We start from the raw sequence: 22,060 nt of genomic DNA, 5'->3' as shown, positions 1-22,060 counted from the left end.
TCCTCTGGCCCGGGGATGGCAAGACGCTGCCACCGTGAGCTCCGTGCCCCGCCTTGCGGGCACAGCGATGGAGGCCTCACCTGAGAAATTAGCACGTGTGGCTGCTGCCGCTGCCGCGGCTTCTCTTGCTCTTCCTCCGCCCTTCGCCCCCTCGGCCTCCTCCTCCTCTTCTCCTCCTCTTCCTCCTCCTGTCCTGGGACTTCAGCTCAGAGCCTAGGCGCTGTCCCTCAGCTTTGGTGCTCAGGGTGGCCATTCTACCACTTGAGCCACGGCTCCGCCTCTGGCTCTGTGTGTGTGTGTGTGTGTGTGTGTTCTGTGTGGGTGGGTGCGGGATTTACACACACGCGCACACACGCAGGCCACATGAGCCCTGGGAGCGGGAACGCCATGGCCCTCCCTACTTCCCCGCGTTCTCAGCGGCCCAGAAGCTCCCGGTGGCCAGTGTGGCGGTCTGGCGGGAGCAGCCCGCTGTGGGTCTGTCCCCCGTGCCCCCGGGGCGATCTCCCCTCCCCCCCCCCCCCCCCCCCCCCCCGGCTCCCGGCAGCCGCGCGCTTCCTCTTCGCAGGCCCGGCAGCGGCCATGGCCCTCATGACCCTTGGCTCTCCTCCGTGGTGATGAGGGGGCGTGTCCCGGGGGGAGGGGGTGCGGTGGGGGGGCTGGGCTCCTTGGCACGGGCTCCGCTCAGTCGGCAGGATCGCCCGGGACAGTGACGCTCCACTTGGTCAGACCAGGGTCCTCCCCCGTGAGCCCGTGTGGCCGGCGGTGCGGGGCTGAGGGGCACTGGGCACTGCGCCCCCTGGGCACTCTGGCCAGGCACCAGGCGGGAGCCCCCGCAGAGCCCGCGGAGCCGGACTCGAGGCCGCAGACGCCGGCTGCGCAGCGTCCCGGGAGAGCTTCCCGGAGCCCGCAGGGGGGCCGCGCTCAGCTGTGCCTCCCGCCCCTCTGCCCCCGGGGAGGGGCCCGGCAATGGGGGGGGGGTGCCGCCAGGGTCCCCTCCCTCCTCCTCCTCCCTTCAGCGGTCCTGGGGCACACACTATTCGCCTTCAGTCACCGTGACTAAATCACATCGACAGTGATCCCGTCTCTAGTTCTGCTGCTCGGGACATTGCCGAGAACACTCTCTCATCCTCCCGCCGTCCCGTGCGCCATGCGGGGCTGGGGGGCGGGGTCCCCTGAGCACATGGGTCCGTCTGTCCCCCGGCCCCCGGCGGCTCTCGGCTCCCACCTGTGCGTCTCTTGGGCGCGTTCTCGGGCAGCCAGGAGGAGCCAGGCCCCGGCCCGAGCCCAGGGGCCCCCCTGTGACGGGCAGGTTTCCCGACCTCACCTTGAACGGGTGACCGCGCGTGGCCGTGGGCCGCGCGGCCCGGGTGACCACGCGTGGCAGGTGTGCGTGAGGCTCCGGTCAGGGCCGGGGCTCTCGGGCTGTGCCCAGAAGAGCCAGGCGCAGCGTGCGGGGCTCAGGCCCGGCAGGCCGTGGCCCCCTTCCGCCCCTCCTGCCAGAGGGGCCACCCATGCGGTGGGGCAGGTGCGGCGGGGCGGGGGAAGAACTGAGCCTTGCTTCTGGTATTTTTCTTTTTGGTCAGTCGTGGGGCTTGAACTCTGGGCCCGGGCCCTGTCCCTGAGCTCTTCAGCTCAAGGCTGGCGCTCTACCACTGGAGCCACAGCGCCACTTCCAGTTTTTCTGGTAGTTGATTGGAGATAAGAGTCTCATGGACTTTTCCTGCCCGGGCTGGCTTTGAACCTCGATCCTCAGAGCTCAGCCTCCTGAGTAGCTAGGATGACAGGCGTGAGCCACCAATGCCCAGCTTGGTATGTGCCTTTCTGTGTTTCCTCCCTTCCCTAGTTCTACGGGCATCTCATTCTCTACCAAGGGAGACATTTGCTGACTATAGTGGCTCCTGCCTGTAGCCTCAGCACTTGGGAAACTGAGGCATAGGCCTATCTCAACAACAACAGAAAAGATGGGGCGAGGAATAGCGACATCTTATCTCTGCTAATTTTTGTGACAAATTCCACCAGCCACTACCGTGCTCCCGTGACCTCTCCCCTCTGAAGCACATTTTGTGGCACGTGCCGTGTGTGTGTGTGTGTGTGTGTGTGTGTGTGTGTGTGACATGTATCCCATTGGTGCTGTGTCCACTTGGACCACTTTCTAGAGTTCAGGCTGTGCCCTGTTCATGGCACCAGGCCCCTTGCTGCAGCCGACCTACCCCAACCTCCTTCGGAAGCCGTAACCCCAGGTTGAGCCGGCAGAGGTGGGCATGGGCTGGGGGGGGGCAGGCAACACCCTCCCCTCTCCAGCAACACCACCTCCATGCACGCACGCACGCACGCCCGCCACGGGCTCCCACCTGCGATCCTAGCTACTCAGGAGACTGAGATCCGAGGATCCGGTTCAAAGCCAGCCCGGGCAGGAAAATTCTGTGAAACTCACAACCAGCGAACCCTCAAAAAAGCAGAGAGAGAAGCCGGGGCTCTCGGGGTCGAGCGCTCACCCAGAGCAAAAGGCTCCGGGATGGGGCCCGGGCCCTGAGCTCAAGCCCGCGGCAGGCACGGAGGCCGCACCTGAGACGGCGCCTTGCCGTCCCCCTTGCTTTTCTGAAGGCAGTGTCGCTGAGTGTGTTTAAGGGGTGTGTGTCCCCGCGGGGGTGGTGCGGGAGGCGCTGCGGGCAGAACCCCGCCCGGGGGGGGCGTGCCCGTCACCCACCCGGCTCCGCGACCCTAAGGGGGAAGAGCCGCTGGAACTCAGCAGAGCTGCGAAGCAGTGGTCCTGCCGCCTGTGTGTGCGCGCGCGTGTGTCCAGGTGTGCAGGTGTGCGCGTGAGCGTGTGTGCCCGCCCCCGGCGATGGCACCTCGCCCCCCGGGCCACCGCACCCAGCCCTGCCCTCCTGTTTCCTCTTTCAGACCCTCAGGACATCCGGTGCTCCGCCACGCCGTCCACGGTAAGGACCCCCCCCCCCCCGTCCCGTCGCGTCTGGAGCGGGGTGCGTGAGCCGGGCGCCCCGCCCGCACAGACCGTCTCCCCGCTGCCGCCCCGGGGCTGTCTAAGCCGCCTCGGGGAGCAGGGGGGGTGGGGGGGGGGGCCGTACGGGGCCAGGCTAACATCGCTTCAGCCGCCTCAGCCGACCTTGGCCTTCGGGGGGAGTGCCCGGCACGCCGCCGCCCTGCGGGGGCTGGGAGATCAAGGTCCCCGCTCAGCTGAGTGCCGGGGACCCGCCCCGGCCCCCCTGAGTCCCTCCGGGGCTACAGTGCCCCCCCCCGACCTCTCCCCGAGCGAGACCTGCTGACCCTCTGTTGGCCAGGGACCCCGTCCTCTCGCCAACAGGACAGCCCCCCACGGCTTGTCCTCCCTCCACCCGCCCCCCCATCTGCCGGTGCACGTGCTGCAGGGGTGGGGGTGTGGGGGGACGACCCTTCCTCGCCCCCCTACCCGTCGCCGCCTCGGATCCACTCAGGAGAGGAAGCCCTTGCCCTTTGTCGTGCTGGGTCTGGGTTACGCTCAGCGCGGTGTTGTTTTCCCTCCAGATCCGTCTATTTCCCCCACCCCGTACCCGACGTCATGTCGTTCTTCCGGTGGCAGAATGAAAGTCTCCGTGTGAATGTGTGCCGCGTGTTTGGCGGGGCCGGCGCTGGGGCCCGAACCCAGGGCCTGCGCGTCGCCCCTTGGCTGTTTGTGCTCAGGGCTGGCGGCCTTCCCCCCGAGGCCGGCCCCCTCTTGGGGCTTTTCTCGGGGTCACGGGAGCCGCGTCTTGAGGATCTGTGTTCTGAGGCTGGCTTCAGATGGAGATCCCTCCGATCTCGGCCTCGGTGTTGTAGGCGTGGGTCACAGCACACAGCCTCATTGGAGTCTCGCCCGATTTCCCCGATGCTGAAGGGTGTTGAGCGTGCTTTTCACGTGGCCGTCGGCATTGCTCGTGAAGTAGATCGATTCCGTTCCCTTGACTAGGCGGTCTGCCCTGCTGGTGTGTGCTTTGGTCAGCTCCTCGCGGGACGCGAGTCCCCGTGGGTTTCCCGTTCTCCTCGCGCCGGTGCTTGTTTCCTTGGCCGCACAGCGGCTGTTGGAGAGGATCTCGCCCCTCTTGTCAGTTTTGGCTGAGCTGTTAGAGTCCCATCCAGAAAGTGCCTGCCTGTGCCCATATCTTGAAGGGCTTCCCCTGTTTTTTCTGTGACTCCTTGAAGGTTCCGGGCCTTACACCCAGATCGTGATCTGCTTTGAACTGAGTTTTATACAGGAGGAGAGGCCAGGGGTCCTAGTCCCTGCCTTTTGCACGTGGCGGTTCGTCCACCCAGCACCCTGTGCTGAAGAGACGGTCTCGCTTGCAGTGGCACTGGCAGCTCTGTTCTGGAGTGCCAGCCGGCTGTACTGCGTGGGCTTGTCGCTGGATGCCCTGCGCGCTGCCATCGGCCTCTGTGGCCGTGCGGTTTGTGTTCCTGTGGCTCCGCAGCGTAATCCAAGGTTAGGGGTCGTGATGCCCCCCCCCCCCCCCGCATGGCTGCTTTTGATCAGGATGGTTTCCGGCTACTTGGGGTGTTTCGTGCTTCCATGTGAGTTGAATCTTCTGTGAAGACTGAGGTTTGCCTGGAGCCTGTAGGCTGCCGTCTGTCACGCTGGCCTGCATCGCCCCTGAGGCCTTTGCAAAATGTCCCCACGCCACCGGAGACCGTCAGGGCGGGGTCGGCCCTTCCCCGGGTCCGCACACCTCGCTCCCGGCCAGCTCCTCGAGATTTCCCTCGCACATTCCGCTCCGCGGGGGCCCGGAGGGCGCGAGGCGAAGCTGACCGGCCGCGGTGACGGTTCTGATGCGGCTTTTCTCCCCGGCATCCCAAGGGCTGTGAGAACGGCGCACACAGACTCAGACTGCAGAAGCAAGTCTCACGCAGCGAAAAGAACAGGCCTCCGGTGAGTGACGCGAGGCTGCGCCGGCGACGTCCCGAGAGCCACAGGCGCGCCCCAAGGCCCCCCCGGCCCCCGACCCCCGACCCCGTGGAATCTGAGTGTTCCCCCATCGGCTGCCTCTGGATAGTGGGGCGTACTTACGATGAGGAAGCCATCTAGGAAGGTGGGGACCCGGGGAGCAGCCGCAGGCTCCAAGGATGCCTGTGTCTCGGGCTTCTCTGCTCCTTGGGGAAGCGGGGTCCCCCGGGCTTTGGCGAGAGAGAGTATGCCGTGACGAGCGCAGACTCCGGGCGTCGCCTCTCTTCTGAGTGCGCGTGCTCTGAGGGGCTGCGTCTTCGTGGCCACGGAGGGGTCTTGTGGGTCCGGTGCTCGGGGGAGGCGGCCCCTGGCAGGCGGGGGCCCGGCTTCCTTGGTGTCGGGCTTCCCACGGCCCCCGGTCCTGGCCCCTCCCCTTGCCCTTAGGTTAGGGTGTGTGGCCGGGGGGGTCCCACAAGCTTGACAGGACGCCATGATTGTCCATTTCCCACTCGGGTTCCCTGGGCTCTGGCCTTCCTTATTTCATGGTTTTTTGCACATTTTATTTTACGGCCCTGGGGCTTGAACTCGGGGCCCAGTGCTAGCTAGGCAGACCTTCAGCCCTTTTGCTCGAGCCTGGACTGCAGCCCCCCTCTTTCACAGCTGGGATGAGGGGCGCACACCGCCGCGCGGGCTTCTCCCCTCGAGGACGGTGAGGGAAGGGCCTCGGGAACTTCCCTGCCCGTGCTGGCTTTGAACCGCAGTCCCCCCGAGTAGCAAGGGTTGCAGGTGTGAGCCACCTCACCCCGCCCAGCACTTCAGGCTGAAGGTGGCCCATGGAAAGTGGTGCTGCAGGACTGGACCGGCCGGCGCCCAGGGCCCCGCGGCGCGGCCGGGCCAGCCTAGCCGTCGGGTCTCAAGGCCCCAAGAGAGTCCAGCCACAGGCCGGGTGGGAACGAGGGACTCGGTCTCCTAAACTGGTCTGGCATGATCCACGAGGGACCCCTCCCAGCTCCCGTGGAACGCGAGGGTGGAATGTGGAGAACACTGGCGTGCTTATTTATTTTATCTTTTAAAGTAAATGGGTCTCACCGCCTGTCATCCTAGCTACTCAGGAGGCTGAGACCTGAGGATTGCAGTTCAGAGCCAGCCCAGGCAAGAGGAAAGGAGGGAGGGAGGGAGGGAGGGAGAGTGGGAGGGAGATATTACTGTAGCTTGCATAGGTTCTAGGGAGATGGAAATAATAGAGCTTGCTGGAAGGTCCGGAAGGCTGAACTTGATAGTTCAGTCATGAAGACCCTTTTAGATCACTCCCTTTGTTTTAGTGAATACAAACTTGGTCCCTTAGCTTCGTCGCACACGTGCTCCTAGGGTCAAAGGGCACCAAAAGTGAGAGCTGGGTTACACATTCTCATGCTTGTGATTCTCTTCAGCTGTGACCTACTTGGAAAGCACGGGGTTATGTAAAGAATTCTCCATTGGCCTGGGGTCAGTGGCTCACCCCTACAATCCTAGCTACTCAGGAGGCGGAGATCGAAGGATCTTCTTCAAAGTCAGCCTGGCACACAAAATCCAAGAGACTCTTTTATCTCCAGTTTACCAGAGAAAGAAAAAAAAAAAAAAACAAAAACAAGCGGGATTGTAGCTCAAGTGCTAAAACAACAGCCGAGCAGGAATACAAAGCCCTGAACTAGGATGTGGCCTAGTGGTAGAGTGGTTGCCTAGCATGCATGAAGCCCTGGGTTCGATTCCTCAGCACCACGTATATAGAAAAGGCCAGAAGTGGCGCCGTGGCTCAAGTGGGAGAGTGCTAGCCTTGAGCAAAAAGAAGCCAGGGACAGGGAACTCAGGCCCTGAGTTCAAGGCCCAGGACTGGTAAGAAAAAAAATAATACAAAGCCCTGAGTTCAAGCCCTGGTACTGGCACCCCTCCCCGCCCCCCAAAGCTTTCTTTATTGGCTTGCCATCATGGTGAATGCATCGTGCCGGCAGGTCATGACAGCCACTGTCGGCTTAGATTCGGGTTTCTTTCTTTCAGAAAAAGGCCCTGTAAACCGCCTGAGTATATAAGCAGGCATTTGATGTTTCTCTGGGAAAGCTCAGTTTTGAACGTTCCTTAATCACAGAGAGGTGATTGATTTTGATAGTCTGAGTGTTAAATCAATCGGGGAAGATTCCAAGCGTCTTCCAGACGTCGTTAACAGCCACAAGGCTTGTCACTTACGTGGGACGAGCGGCCGCTTGGGAAGCCTCTCCACAACCACGTGACGTCCATTCCCCTGCATAAGTGTTGGCTCTACTTTTCAAACTGGTTTTCACCGAGAGCTAGCCGGGGATTCCTGCCCACCCCCCCCCCCGTGCGTTGTGCGGTCACAGAACGGAGGAACCGTCGTCGCCAAGCCACTCGGGGGACGCTGGGGACAAGGGGGTGGGGGGCGCGTGGCCTGGCCGCCCCTCCGCCCGCCCGCTGACACCCGTCCTCCTCCTCCCCCAGGACCCCGAGACGCAGTGTCTGCTACTGTCGGACGGGAAGATCCCTGTCCCCCCGAGCCACGTGCTCGTCCTCCCGGGGGACAGCGGGGGGTGGCGTGGCCGCCATCAGCTTCACGGGGGCCCTGCGGATCCCGGTGAGTCTCCGTGCCCACGAGGAGGAGCGCGGACGCTGAGAGAGTTCACGGGAGGGGGGGGTGACGGGTGGGGGGCAAGGCCTGGCTGGGGTGGTGGCTGGAGGACGGCTGGGGCGGGTCCCCGAGCCCCACCCGGCAGGAGATGGGGGGGCTCTGCATGCCTGGCGGGCGGTGTGTGCCACGCACCCCCCCCCCCCCGTCAGAGACCCTTGGTGTGATTTGGGAGGGGGCAGGCATCAGTCCTGGGTCTGCCCTCTCTCGCCCCTTGTGGGCCTGGTTTTCTGATTGGATTTCTAGGGTTTCGCTTTTGTTTTCCTCTGCTCAAGGCTGGCCCCGTACCCCTCGAGCCACAGCCCCCCTTCCAGCTCTTTAGTGGATAATTGGGGGTAAAAGTCCCACGGACTCCTCTACCCAGGCTGGCTTTGAACAGAGATGCTCAGGGCTCAGTCTCGCGAGCAGCCAGGATGTCGGGCGTGAGCCCCCAGCGCCTGGTGACAAGAACGGCGTGACAGGCCCGCGTGTCCACGCGCCCCTGATTCGATACGGCCGTGGGTGACAATCGGGAGTCATGAGCGCTCACCTAAGTTATTTGCCAGCTGCTCCGCGGCTGCACCGAGCAGATGACGGCCGTCTGCTTGCACACACAAGATGTAGAGCCATTCTGCCTCTGGGTGGAAGCACTGCGGCCTTGTATCATGGAGTCACTGAGGGTGGAGGGCCTGGGGGTGGGGGGCAGCCAGCCTCGCCTCCCGCTTGGACGGGGACCGCAGCCGCCTGCTCTCCCCCCAGGGCGTGATCGAGTTCTCGCTGTGCCTGCTCTTCGCCAAGCTGGTCAGCTACACCTTCCTCTTCTGGCTGCCGCTGTACATCACCAGCGTGGGTGAGTGCGCGGCCGGCGCCGCCCCTCTTCCGTGCACGCTGGGGCCCAACGCTTGCCCTGCTGGGCCCAGAGAGCCGGAGCGAGCCGCAGAGGGGCTTGAGGGGTGGGCAGGACAGCCCTTGGGAATAAGCGTGGGGGGCCCAGGTAATGGCCTGCCCAGGGCCCCGAGGAGGCAGCGAGGACCCGCCCCGGGGCGCCCCGGGCCGGGACAGAGCCGCGGGCGGGGGGCACGGGCGGGTGGGGAGGTTGCAGAGCGCTCCCCCGGCCCTGAGCTTCCTTCCCCACCAGCCACGCCCGGGGTCTCGGGTGGGAGGCCCCGCGCCGTCCTCCCGCCCTCCCCCCGTGGCCGGCCCGAGGCCGCCGTGCCGCCCCGCGGGGGCGTGTGTTCGCAGTGTGCGAGCCCGCCCCCGTCGCCCCACAGATCACCTCGACGCCAGGAAGGCGGGGCGAGCTCTCCACGCTGTTCGACGTGGGCGGGATCTTTGGTGAGTCGGGAAGGCGGGATGGGCCCTGGCCGTACCGGGGAGCCGGCCCTGCCTCACCCCGGGCAGGTGCAGCCCCGCGGCGTTCATACCCCGGCGGGGCAAGCGGCCTAGGGGCTGGCGTGAAACCCGGCCACCCGCGGTCTTACGGGCACCCCCTCAGGGTCTCACGTGGACCCCCGCCGGGGAGGCCCCCGGGGAGCCCGGCCCCCCCAGGCCGGGGGGACAGGGCACGGGAGGAGCCCCCACCCCACCTTGGAACCCTCTGCGGCGCTCCTGAGCCGGGCCCTCTGCGGCAGGTGGGATCCTGGCCGGTGTGATCTCGACCGCCTGGAGAAGCGCGCCTCCACCTGCGGCCTCATGCTGCTGCTCGCCGCCCCCACGGTCAGTACTGCCCCCGCCCCCCCCCCCCCCCGCCGGCCTTTCTCCCCCTCGGGGCCCGGCCGCGCCCGTGACTCCTCCCACAGTGCTCTGCCACAGACCGCTCCTTCCTGTGGGTGCCTCTGGGGGTCCCTTCCTGGCCCCCCTCGCCCAGCTGCCCGTCCCTAAGATCCTCAGAGCCAGCTGCACGCGGGCGGCTCGTGCCCGTCACCCTAGCCACTCGGGGACTGGCGTGTAAGGAACACAGGCAGGAGAGCCCGTGAGACCCATCTCCACTTAGCCAGCAAAAAACCAGGAGTGGAGCCGTGGTGCGAGTGGCAGAGCGCCAGCCTTGAGTGAAAAGCAAAATACCAAGAAACAAAACTCCCGTGCCCGGCTCTGGGTAGGAGAGTGGATGGTAGATGATAGGTGTGTAGATAGATAGATAGGTAGATAGATAGACAGACAGACAGGCAGACAGGGCTCCCCTGACCCTCCCCACCCCCAGCTCACTGTTCCCCATCAGTCCCGGCTGGTCCTACTTTCCGAGCATTTTGCGGCTCATAACCTGGAGTGGATGAGCCCCCTTCCATGCCTCAGTTTGCTCATCTGGGAGGTGGGGGGGAGAGCGGCTCCTCTCCCGGCACGTGGTGCAGACCCTGCACGCCACGTGCCCTTGCGCTGCAGCGGTCTTGTCCGCCGCCTCCGCCCCGGCTGGCCGTGGTGCCCGCCACGAGGAGACGGTGGCCAGGTGGCCCCGTGTCCCGGTGCTTGCGGGGGGGGGGGGGGGGGGGGGTCCGGCCGCCGGCCTCAGACCTGGAGCCCGGGAAGCCGCCAGCGCCCGGCCCCGGGGCGCCCTCTGCCGAGCAGGTGTGTGTGGCCCCCACTGCAAGGGCTTCCTCTCCTGCTGCCTGAGAACCCCGGGCAGGGGACCCCAGACAGTGCCACGCCTGGGCAGCGCCACGCTGGCCTGGTCCCCCGAAGCCATGACCGCGCCCTCCCCGCGCTCTCGCCCGCAGCTCTACATCTTCTCCTCCGTCAGCAAGATGGGCCTGGAAGCCACCGTAGGTAAGGGCCCGGTCTTGCGGCTGCCGCTCTTGGCGCCTGTGTGGGCCCTCCCCGCCCTGTGACTGGAGCCTCCCCTGGGGTAGAATATATGAGCCCCCGCCCCTCTGGGAGGAGCCAGGCCCTGGCACAAACCTAGCTGCTAGCGCCGGTGTGGGAGGCCCCTCCCCTATGGGCGGGGGCGTGGGAGGCCCCTCCCCCTATGGGCGGGGCGTGGGAGGCCCCTCCCCTATGGGCGGGGTGTGGGAGGCCCCTCCCCCTATGGGTGGGGTGTGGGGGCCCCTCCCCTGTGGGCGGGGTGTGGGAGGCCCCTCCCCTATGGGCGGGGTGTGGGAGGCCCCCTCCCCTATGGACGGGGTGTGGGGGCCCCCTCCCCTATGGGCGGGGTGTGGGAGGCCCCTCCCCCCTATGGGCGGGTGTGGGAGGCCCCTCCTCTATGGGCGGGGTGTGGGAGGCCCCTCCCCTATGGACGGGGGTGTGGGGGCCCCTCCCCTATGGGCGGGGTGTGGGAGGCCCCTCCCCTTGGGCGGGGTGTGGGAGGCCCCTCCCCTATGGATGGGGTGTGGGAGGCCCCTCCTCTATGGGTGGGGTGTGGGAGGCCCCTCCCCTATGGATGGGGTGTGGGAGGCCCCTCCTCTATGGGCGGGGTGTGGGAGGCCCCTCCCCTATGGGCGGGGTGTGGGAGGCCCCTCCCCTATGGATGGGGTGTGGGAGGCCCCTCCTCTATGGGCGGGGTGTGGGAGGCCCCTCCCCTATGGACGGGGTGTGGGAGGCCCCTCCTCTATGGGCGGGGTGTGGGAGGCCCCTCCCCTATGGGCGGGGTGCGGGAGGCCCCTCCCCTGCGGGCGGGGCTCCGGGAGTCAGGGGGCGGCCGTGGTTGAAGCCTGCCCTGGTGGGGAAGCCAGCCCGGGCCTGAGCAGCCAGCAGCCCCGGGGACAGGCCAGCAGACCCAGTGCACCTCCTCCAGGCTGGCCTCCGTCAGCCGCTACCCCGAAGGGGCTGCGGTGGCCTGCCGCCGGGTGCCGGCCTGGGCCTGGGGGCCCGCCAGGCTGCGGGGTGACGCCCTCCCGCCCCTCCCGCCCCTCTCGCCCCTCCCGCCCCCACAGCCATGCTGCTCCTGAGCGGCGCGCTGGTCAGCGGGCCCTACGCGCTCATCACCACCGCCGTCTCCGCAGACCTGGTGAGTCGCCCCGGGCACCTGCCACGCCCAGCGGGGCGGAGCCACCCAGAGGCCAAGCCGGAGTCCGTCCCTGGGGCCCCGCAGGGAGCAGCCCGGGGAAGGGAAGGGGGCCGGTGGGCCTTCCTCATCTCCTCCCCGTGCCAGCCCTCGTGGCCTGCCTTGGGTCTGAGTGCCTATGCAGGCTCACAGCCCTGTGGCCAGGAAGGTTCCAGAAGGATCCACAACAGACCACAAACAGTGGTCAGCTCGGGTGGACAGGGGCAGAAGAAGGGCCTTCAGCCACTTTCTGTAGACTAACACGGCGGCTGCCATGACTTTGGCGGTGTGTCCGTGTACACGCACACACACGCACACACAGAGGCAGCGTCTGTGTCCTGAGCCCTGGCGTACCCTCCAGCCCTGGCCTCTGGACGCTGCGTCCCAGTCCTGTCCTCTCCTGGGCCCCGACTCTGCCGGCAGCCTTCTGGGAACCGGAATCCACATCTCCTCCCCCTCCCCCTCCCCCTCCTCCTCCTCCCCCTCCTCCTCCTCCCCCTCCTCCTCCCCCTTCTCCTCCTCAGGGGACTCATAAAAGCCTGAAAGGAAACTCCCACGCCCTGTCCACCGTGACGGCCATCATCGACGGTACGGGCTCTGTAGGTGCGTGGAGAACAGTGGGCGCTGGGGGTGGGGGTTGGGGGGGGCTCTGTTCTCATCCTAACGAGCACTGGCTGCGCTGGGAGATGGGGGGGGGCAGGTCTGAGCCCGGCCTCCCCCGGCGTGGAGAGTGCTGGGTTCTCACCCGAGCCGGCGCCGGCCCGCGGCACTCCGCGGGCCTTGTCCTCCCCGCCGATTCCCCCTCCTCCGGGAGGCTCAGACCTCCATTCCCACCAAGCAACCCAGACACCCCGGCTCCCACCGCCCCCGGCCAGCGAGGGGCCTGCGGCGGGCGGGCGGGCGGGCTCCTGACGGAAGGTGGCAGATGAGCACCCCACCTCCGCCGCCGCGTCGGAATTCCTCAAGCAGGGAACTCAAATGGAGGTAGGCTTTCGGGCGGCCACAGTTTGGAAAGTTCCAGACGGCCGTGGTCAGCCAGCCCCGCTCCTCTGGGCCTGGGGCGAGGCCGCGCATGGCGGGAGCACAGCTGCTCACCTCGCGGTGGACGGGACGCAGAGAGGAAAAGAGGAAGAGCGGGGTTCCGGTGACCCCCTTCCTCCCTCTACACCGCCTCCTAAAGGCCTGAGCCTCCAGGAGGCCCCCGGCTAGAACCAGGCCCGGGGCCCTGGCCTGCGGGACGGCCCCGCTCCAATCCCTAGGCCTCGGGGAAGGGCGGGGAAGGCCAGGCCGCCCAGCCCCTGCCGTCCGGTGCTGCCCGGCTGTTCCCAGGGCTTCCAGAATGTTCTGAGCACCTGCGAGCAGGCCAGGCTTAGGGCTCGGTTGTCGCCGGGCAGCCCAGCCCGGTCCTCGGCATCAGTGTCATGGCCTTGTTGGATCTAGAAAGAACTGATTCACCGGGTGACCTTCGGGTCCCCCTGGCGTGGGCGACAGAGGGGGGCCCAATAAGACGGGGAAATTGCGAATTAGGTTGGGAAGTGTGTTGTAATTAACACAGTGCCGCGAGTGAGGGGAAGGAGGAAGGTGGCTGCCCCTGCGCTCTCCCTTCACCCCCTCCCCCGGGCTGCACCTTGCGTGGAGGAGGGGGGGTTCTGGTCACACCGCCCCAGCTACTGCCCTGCGCCGGCCACACACCAGCTTCTTGCAGTGCCGTGGGTGGCACCATGGGGCTCTTGTGCCACAAGTAGCAAATGGGGGGGGGGGGAGCCAGTCTCCATGGCAACAGCACACAGGCCCGTCCTCCGCTCCTTAGCCTGTGGTCCTGGAGATACAATGGAGGGCTGGGGGCCGGGGGAGGGCTACACCATTCCGGCAGAGTGCAGGCCCCAGAGCGGTGGCCCGGGTGCTGGTGAAGCGTCAGGCCAGGGTCCCTGGACCGGCCAGGCAGTGCCTCTCACAAATCGCCCATGGGAGTTCCCAGCGCTCCGCGCTCAGGGCTGCAGCATCCCGGCGGGACCGAGACCAAGACAGGGCTGCCATTTCCCTGAGCTCTGTGCAGAACAAAGCGATGAAACAATGCAGAAGGGCAGGGTGACCAGAGCAGCCAGACATCACTCCATACCCCTCCAGCCCACCCAGCGCCCCACCAGGCGGCCTCGTACCCCTCCAGCCCACCCAGCGCCCCACCAGGCGGCCTCGTACCCCTCCAGCCCACCCAGCGCCCCACCAGGCGGCCTCGTACCCCTCCAGCCCACCCAGCGCCCCACAAGCTGGCCCTGCACCCCACCCACTCCAGCTGCGCTGGGGCGTCTTCCAGCCAGCCAGGAGAAAGCCGTGCGTCCTAGCGAGTCTTGCTCAATCAGCACACGCACGCACACACACACACACACTCTGTGTCTCTCCAGGGGCGGCGCTGGGCCCCCTGCTGGCGGGGCTCATCTCCCCATCCGGATGGAGCAACGTCTTCTACATGCTGATGTTTGCGGACGCCTGCGCCTTACTGGTGAGTCCTCGGGGCTTTGTGTTCCCTTCGTGTTTGTATTGTTATGTAGAGGTGATTGCAGAGGGGTGACCTTGTCGCCAGCCAGGTCGTGAGCACATTTCTTTTCTGGGCAGTGTCACCCTTCCCTCGCTCTCTCCCAGTTTTTCCCTCCCGTTCCTACCCACAAGTTGTAGAGTTCACGTTTAATATAGTGTCCAGTGAGTGCCACTGATAGGTTTGTTCACCCTTTGTCCCCTCCATTTCTGTGCTCCCCCCAAGACAGATAAATGGACAAAGGCAGATAAATGGACGAGATAAAAAGAAAAGAATCCTTTGTTTACATTTCCCGGAGTTCCCTTCTATAAATATTTTATATGATCAGAGGAACAAAGGCCTTTGCGTTCCTCTCCTAAGAGCACTCCCTTTGGTCTCACTGGGTGTGGATGCCTGGAGACCCGTATAATTTATCGTGTTCCGACGTATTTTGGACTAGCTTCCATATATAAGGGAAAACATGCACCGTTTGTCTCTCGGAGCTTGGCTTAATTTGTCGTAGATCCATCCATTTCCCTGCAAATGACATAATGTTCTTCCTAATGGCTGTGTGAAATCCCATGGTGCACCGGCACCACGTTTTATCGACGTGCTCCTCTATCGCGGGGCACCTGGGCTGTTTCCATAGCGTGGCTGCTGTGAACGGTGCAGCGATGAACATGGGTGTGCGGGTGTCTTCACAATGGTCCTCTTGTTTTAATCCGGGCAGCTCCAGGAGCTTCTGTGGTTGGAGGCCGGACCCTAAACCTTCTTCCTGTTGCTTCTCTCAGTGTGTGGGAGCTGAGGCATGTGCTCGCTTGCTCTCTCTCTCTCTCTCTCTCTCTCTTTCTCTCTTTCTGTCTCTCCAAGAAAAATAGGGGTCAGCAACAGAAGCAAGGGAGTCTGTTGTGCTGTGGTTTAGCAGGATGACTAAGAGCCAAGAGTGAGGGCTCTGAGCCTTTAGGCCCTGTCCAGACTTTCTGTGACTAGGTGGTTACTGAGCCTCTGCTCCCACCATTGTTGGGGGGGGGGGTGAACCCAGAGCCTCCAGCTCTCACCTGGTGTGTTCACACCTCCACTCTTTGCTGTTGAAGTGGGGACAAGAGTCTCTTGGACTTTGCGTCTGTCGGTGGATGGCTTGGCCCTGCGGCCCTCCCGTCGGCCTCCTGAGCAGCTAGGAGTGCAGGCGTGGCCGCCCGCGCAGCCGGCTTCTGCTTGGCTTCTGACCAGTCATGCGGGCCCAAGTCTGTCACGAAGGCCTTGGTCTCCGGAGGCTCCCCACTATGCAAGGACGGAGGGAGGGCAGCCTGTGCGCAGGACCAAGCCGGGGGTCAGGCACCCCCCCCCCCGGGCCTGTAGCGTCTGCTGCGGCGTGGGGGGGGGCCGCGTTCCCGCCGCATCTGCACACGCCCCGCAGAACAGCGCCATCTCCTGTGTCTCCGCCACAGTGTCTGCTTCGCCTGATCCACAAGGAGCTGAGCTGCCCGGGCCCCGCGGCGGGCGACCAGGCGCTGTGAGTGCCCAGGGCCCCGGCCCCCCGGGAAAGTCCCCGCCACGCGTCCCCTGCCCACTCCCCGCCGTGACCGCGGTGTCGCTCCCCAGAGCCCCTGGAGAACACGCGGGAGCGTGGCCCCCTGCGTGGAGCTTCACGAACTGCCGCTTCCCATGCGGGAGGACCCTCCTGCCAGCCGCCCCGGCCCGCCCGCAGCCCGGAGCCGTCCCCCCCCCTCCAGCCCCTCCCTGCGGCAAGGCATCCCTGGGGAGGCGAAGCCCAGCCGGCGGCCCAGCCCCGCGCAGGCCCGCACCGTCTCCACCCTTCCCTCTCGTCCTTCAGGCTGAAGGAGCACTGAGCGCCGAGCACCGCGTCTGTTCCTCTCGTCCTTCAGGCTGAAGGGGCACCGAGCGCGGCCTCTGTGCTCCGTGGAGGAGCCGGGCCGCCCTCCACTCCATGAAGAACCGGGAGTAAAGGATCCCAGGGCCGCGAGTGCCCCGCCCTCGCCTTTTGCACCCGCTCCTGGAGACAAGGTGGGGGCCGTCCCGAGGCCCCGGACCCCGCGTGGCCGCCGCCCACCGCCCTCCCTGAGCCAGCGCGGCGGCAGACACGTGGCCCTGCGGACAGACGCTTGGATCCCGTGTGCCTGTGTGTGCGTGCGCGCGTGTGTGTGTGCACATGTGCACGTGTGTGTGTGCGCGTGTCAGAGACCGCATGGGGCCCGGCCCGTGGCGCCAGGGCCCCCCCTCTCAGGTATCCCCGCGTGGAACGTGACCGCGCGAGAGCCCCCCCACAGCCGGAGCTCAGGCCTCTTCCTGCTGACGTTTCCCGACCCCCCGAATGTGCCCAGGGGAGGGAGAGGACGTGGGGGCCCCAGGGCCGCGCGCCGGCCTTCGCGTGACGTGAGAAGCGGGGACGGAGCCGCCGGGCCCAGCGGTCTGCAGCGCGGCCGGGCTCGTGGACGCCCGTGCTGGGGGGGGGGGGGCAGGCCCCCCGGGAGCGGCGGAGAGCGGCGGCGGGCGAGGTGGGGTCTCCCCGGCCGTCCCCACCCACACCTGGCTACTTGCCGACCCGCAGCCGCAGGCCGCTATTTATTTGAGACGTCTAATGAATTCTGTATGGACGAGACAGAAATGGCAGCTTGCTATTAAGGCTGACTGCAGTCCTCGGCCCTCTGTGTCCTGGGTTCCGCTTCCTGTGCCCTTTGAAATAAAATGGGTTTTTAAGGAAACTCAGGCTGAATGCTCCGAGCCTTCTTTCCGCGGGCGCGCGCGTTCTCGGCGAGCGTGCCTCGTCTGGATGGCACACGCGTGCGTGTGCGTGTGCGTGTGCATGTGCGTGCGCCGACTCAGGCCCGGAGGCAGCGGCGACCCTGCCGGGCGGCCGGAAACGCCAAAAAGGCTCCCCGCCGGCGTGGGGTCCCGCAGAACCGCCGACCCCCACGGCTCTGCCCACCTCGCTCGCGACGCCTTCGTTACCCAAAGGGAAAGGTGCGTGAAGGAGCGAGGTCGCGGGGGCTCCCGCACCCGCCGCCCCGCAGCCCTGGAGACGGACGCGCCCCGGCCCCCCCCCCCCCCAGCTCAGTCTTCATAGGAAGCTGGGTGAGCGAAGGAAGGAGACAGTCAGCAAGGGGCCGAGACACGTGATGAACAAAATCTCTTCACCCCGCTGTTCCTGCCCTTCTAGAAAGGTCCATGGTCATGGAGGCCGCGCCGCCCAGCTACTTGCGTCCCCTGCTTGGCAGAGGAAGCCGGGAGAGGCCACAGGTGTGTCTCCCCCAGGGCGTGAACGAAGGCGCGGGAGAGAATCTGACCGCTGGTTCCAATTCCCGAGTCTTCCAGCCGAGCCCTGACCAATGCCTTCCGAGATGGATCGCTGATGCTTTTCAAAAACGAGGTGTATACGGGGCTGGGAACGTGGCCTAGTGGCAAGAGTGCCTGCCTTGTATACATGAAGCCCTGGGTTCGATTCCCCAGCACCACATATACAGAAAAGGGCCAGAAGTGGCGCTGTGGCTTAAGTGGCAGAGTGCTAGCCTTGAGCAAAAAGAAGCCAGGGACAGTGCTCAGACCCTGAGTTCAAGCCCCAGGACTGGCACAAAAAAAAAGCAAGCAAGGTGTACAGGCAGCTATTTTTTAAAAGTGGTTAACAGAAATGCAATCCATGAATGAACATGTCCTCGTGACTTTGAAGAGAAAAAAAGAACTGTATGACTTGGGTGTAAACATAGTCCTTCCTTTCACCCGGCGGCGGCGGCTGGCGCCACATTCGTAGGGAAGTGGGTGTGTGTTCCAGGAGGCTCCCGTTGAAGTCGGCCCGGAGCAGGGCACCGTGGCGCACGCCTGTAATCCTCCAGGAGGCTGGCCGGCGTCTGAGGGTCCACGTGTGAAGCCGCCCTGTACAGGAGAGTTTGTGAGACTCTTCCACCGTCAAAGCGGCAAGGGGAACTGTGGCTCAGGAGGCAGAGCGCTGGCCGTGCGCAGAAAGCCGAGGGGCAGCAGCCAGGACCTGAGTTCAAGCCCCACTGACGGCTGGAGCTGGAGCTGGGTGCGTGCTGACCCTGGCTCTGCCCTCCAGGGGCCCTGGGCCCGTGGGCCCGGGTTGGAGCCCCCACCCGGGGGTCAGCGGCTGCCCGTGGAAAGCGGAGCCCAGGACGCTCGGAGGCGCTGCCGCCACCAGGGGGCCCCCGAGGACCGGCTCCGGCAATGGCCACCGGCAGGGCCAGTGTGTGAGCATCGCGTTAGGAGTGTGTGACACGCGCGTCCCCCGCCGTGCAGACGCAGTCTAGATCTCACTTCCCGTCTCACCCGGGGGCGCCCACCTGTCACCTCCCCCCGCGACGGTGTGCACCCCGTAGACCAAGGACCCGGAAGAACTCCCATGCTCATGGGCACCCCACTTGAGTGGGGGCCCGCGGGGCCGGGCTGCCGGTCCGAAGGGAGGCCTCCCTGCCCCGCGCACAGTCCCCAAGCAGATGGCCCTGCGTGTCTCCGAGGCCTCGGGGGACCCGGGCTCCCCGGGCGCTTGTTTCTGGCGTTTTGAAACAGGAATCGGGGGCCACGTTCCTTGTTGCAGCAGGGAGGGGGCCCTCGCTGTGACCCCCCGACAGGCGCCCCCCCCCCGGCCCCCCCGTCCCCCCGCACCGGCCGGAGCCTCCGCCAGGCCTGCGCCCACGTCGCCCCGCCACGCCGGCCTGCGGAGCAGCGAGCGCCGCCGCGTGGGAAGCTGGCGCCGGGCGCACCGCGGGCCTAAGTGGCCGGGCCGAGTGGGCTTCCGCCCCCGGGTCTATTTGGACAAACTCCAGGGGTCCCGGCCCCCCTCGGGGCGCCGCTGCACTCGTCGCCACGCGCGGGCTCGGCGGCGAAGCTCGCTCTGCCGGAGTGCGCAAGCGAGCAGACGGCAAGGCTCCCAGCCGCTGCCGCCGAGCCAGCGGGGCCTCCGAACCGCCAGGGCCCCGCCGCGGCCGCACCAAGTGCGCATGAGCGGGGCCTCCGAACCGCCAGGGCCTCGCCGCGGCTGCACCGCAGTGCGCATGAGCGGGGCCTCCTCACCGCCAGGGCCTCACCGCCAGGGCCTCGCCGCGGCCGCACCGAAGTGCGCATGAGCATGAGCGGGGCCTCCTCACCGCCAGGGCCTCACCGCGGCCGCACCGAAGTGCGCATGAGCGGGGCCTCCGAACCGCCAGGGCCTCGCCGCGGCCGCACCGAAGTGCGCATGAGCATGAGCGGGGCCTCCTCACCGCCAGGGCCCCGCCGCGGCCGCACCGCAGTGCGCATGAGCGGGGCCTCCGAACCGCCAGGGCCTCACCGCGGCCGCACGAAGTGCGCATGAGCGGGGCCTCCGAACCGCCAGGGCCCCGCCGCGGCCGCACCGAAGTGCGCATGAGCGTGGCCTCCTCACCGCCAGGGCCTCGCCGCGGCCGCACCGCAGTGCGCATGAGCGGGGCCTCCGAACCGCCAGGGCCTCGCCGCCAGGGCCTCGCCGTGGCCGCACCGAAGTGCGCATGAGCGGGGCCTCCTCACCGCCAGGGCCTCACCGCGGCCGCACCGCAGTGCGCATGAGCGGGGCCTCCGAACCGCCAGGGCCTCGCCGCCAGGGCCTCGCCGTGGCCGCACCGAAGTGCGCATGAGCGGGGCCTCCTCACCGCCAGGGCCTCACCGCGGCCGCACCGCAGTGCGCATGAGCGGGGCCTCCGAACCGCCAGGGCCTCGCCGCCAGGGCCTCGCCGTGGCCGCACCGAAGTGCGCATGAGCGGGGCCTCCTCACCGCCAGGGCCTCGCCGCCACCGCACCGAAGTGCGCATGAGCGGGGCCTCCTCGCCGCCACCGCACCGAAGTGCGCATGAGCGGGGCCTCCTCACCGCCAGGGCCTCGCCGCCACCGCACCGCAGTGCGCATGAGCCGGGCCTCCGAACCGCCAGGGCCTCGCTGCCACCGCACGAAGTGCGCATGAGCGGCCGCCCCAGCTTTGTTGCTCTCTCCGACTCCGCCAGAACGGGGGAAAAGCCCGCGCACCAGCGCCCGCAGAAGAGAAGCAGCCCCTCCATGCTCCCGAGGGCCTGCAGCGCCCGAGTCCGCCGCCGCCTCCCAGCCTCGCTGAGCTGGCCGCCGGCCACCCAGGTGGACCGCGCGGACGCCCCCGGGCATGAGGCGCCCACGGGGAGACCTGGACTGCCCCCCGCTTTCTCCAGAGTGTCCCGGGGCGCAGATGGGCTAGCCCCGGGATCCCAATGGCGAGCTAGCCGCGCCTCCCCGCACAGGGCCGGTCTGTCCAGCCCGGCCCCCAGGCCGCCCGCCGCTCCCGGGAGCCAGCTTGGGATGGGCGCCGATGGCCGACTCCACGCCACGGACACGGAGGCACACGGTGCTGTGTCCGTCTGTGCCGGCCCTGGGTTCGAACTCGGGGCGCGGTGCCCCCGCCGCGGTTCAAGGCTGACTCGCCGCCACGCCGGCCACACGGGCGCTTGGGTCCTTCGCTGGGGACCAGAGCCTCACAGACGTTTGTGCCCGGCTGGCTTCACACCGCCAGCCCCAGATCTCGGCCCCCGGGGACGCGAGGGCGGCGGGGGGGGGGGGGGGGCGGGCGGGGGTGACGATCCCAGGCCACTGCGCCCGCGCTCGGCTCGGCTCGGCCACACCGGCTCCTCGAAGGCCTCCACCAGGCAGCCAGACCCGCAGAGAGCAGAGGGGGCTCCCCCCCCGCACCCCCCCCTTGTGTGTGTGCCGTGGGGCGGGCGCCGTGCCCCTCCCCCAGGCGGGGTCCGCGCTCCATGCACTGCCTCAGTCTCCCCCATGGAGCTGGAACTTTCTATCCCACCCTAGAACCTCCGCCAGGGAAGCCGCGGTGACCCGGCCCGGATCCCGAGGCCTCCGCGCCCAGCCACTCGAGGCCGTGGCATCGCTGGAAGTCCTGACTTACCGCACCCCGCGGGGTGACCCGGGTGACCGGGGCCCCTGGGGCGGGGAGGGGCGGCCCCGCCCGCACCTGCGGCTGCTCCGGGAGGCTGGTTTCCCTGGCCAAGGCCCGGCTCAGCCATCTGCGCTCTTGGGGTTCTCCGGGAGATGCCCGGGGTGGGGGGGTGCCCTCCACAGTGAGAACTCATGCTGTACTGGAAAAAAAAACAACAAAACAACTCCAAAATGAAGAGGGCAGAGCTCTGGAATATTCTGGTCCTGGGCTCTGCTCTTACCCAGGTCTGGCGTAGATCCACAAAAGCATCTTGGCTTGAATTATAATCTTGACTTTTCCTGAAGTTCTTAAAATAGCTCTTCACGTGGAAATGATACTGTTTTTTCCAAAAAAGAAGAGAGGGGGGGAGTAGATGGCTGTGTTCTGTGCTCAGCAAGATATAAAGTGAAATTCTGAACACAGCGGATGCCCCCGCCAGCCCTGCGTTACAGCGGTGTCTTTCTACAACTGATCGCTGCCCGTGTGTGTGAGAGAGAGGACACAGCCCCCTCACCCGCAGACGGGGGCCCCGGTATGGCCATCGCGTGGGTCGGACACGCCCGGTTTGGACACCACCCACCTAGGCCTCAGAAGCCCTGAGCCAGCCCGCTCTCGGGTGGGTCCTCCTGTGTCTAGAGGAGCTGGGTGCAGCCCCCAGTATGCAGCGAGGGCACCCACTCTGCTTCAGGGACAGGAGCTGTGAAAATGTCAGACACGGCACCCTTCTGGGGCCGAAGTGCTCCCCAGATCCCTAACTCCAAGGTAGCTGTGTGACGGTTCATTTTGCTCTTCCTCCTGACTGCTGTTTGTTTGGTTTTGTGTTTGTTGCCAGTCCTGGGGCTTGGACTCAGGGCCTGGGCACTGTCCCTGAGCTGCTTTTTTGCTCAAGGCTAGCACTCTACCTCTTGAGCCACAGCGCTGCATTTTTCTATATATGTGGTGCTGAGGAATCGAACCCAGGGCTTCGTGCATGCTAGGCAAGCGCTCTGCCGTTCTACCTCTAGCACTCTACTTTCCCAGCCCCACACTGAGCTTTCTCTTGGTTGAGGTGACTGGCTTATGGAGCT

The 22,060-nt window shown here is 66.4% G+C and overlaps 1 protein-coding gene across 1 annotated transcript in view; it reads left to right on the top strand.

The window, feature by feature from the left end:
* Slc37a1 (solute carrier family 37 member 1) overlaps positions 1–15,950 on the top strand; it is a 33,337-nt gene extending 17,387 nt beyond the window's left edge. Inside the window, 15 exon segments of the mRNA XM_048346193.1 lie at positions 2,905–2,942; positions 4,820–4,900; positions 7,406–7,486; positions 7,488–7,538; positions 8,328–8,418; positions 8,840–8,862; positions 8,864–8,903; positions 9,200–9,220; positions 9,223–9,284; positions 10,280–10,328; positions 11,432–11,505; positions 12,066–12,144; positions 13,944–14,041; positions 15,502–15,566; positions 15,888–15,950. Of these exon segments, the coding sequence (XP_048202150.1) occupies positions 2,905–2,942; positions 4,820–4,900; positions 7,406–7,486; positions 7,488–7,538; positions 8,328–8,418; positions 8,840–8,862; positions 8,864–8,903; positions 9,200–9,220; positions 9,223–9,284; positions 10,280–10,328; positions 11,432–11,505; positions 12,066–12,144; positions 13,944–14,041; positions 15,502–15,566; positions 15,888–15,903 (869 nt within the window). The 3' untranslated portion in view covers positions 15,904–15,950.
* Positions 15,951–22,060: the final 6,110 nt, after the last annotated feature.

Source organism: Perognathus longimembris, chromosome 5, assembly GCF_023159225.1.
Source record: "Perognathus longimembris pacificus isolate PPM17 chromosome 5, ASM2315922v1, whole genome shotgun sequence".
Taxonomy (NCBI): Eukaryota; Metazoa; Chordata; class Mammalia; order Rodentia; family Heteromyidae; genus Perognathus; species Perognathus longimembris.
This window is presented reverse-complemented; position numbering and strand designations above follow the sequence as displayed.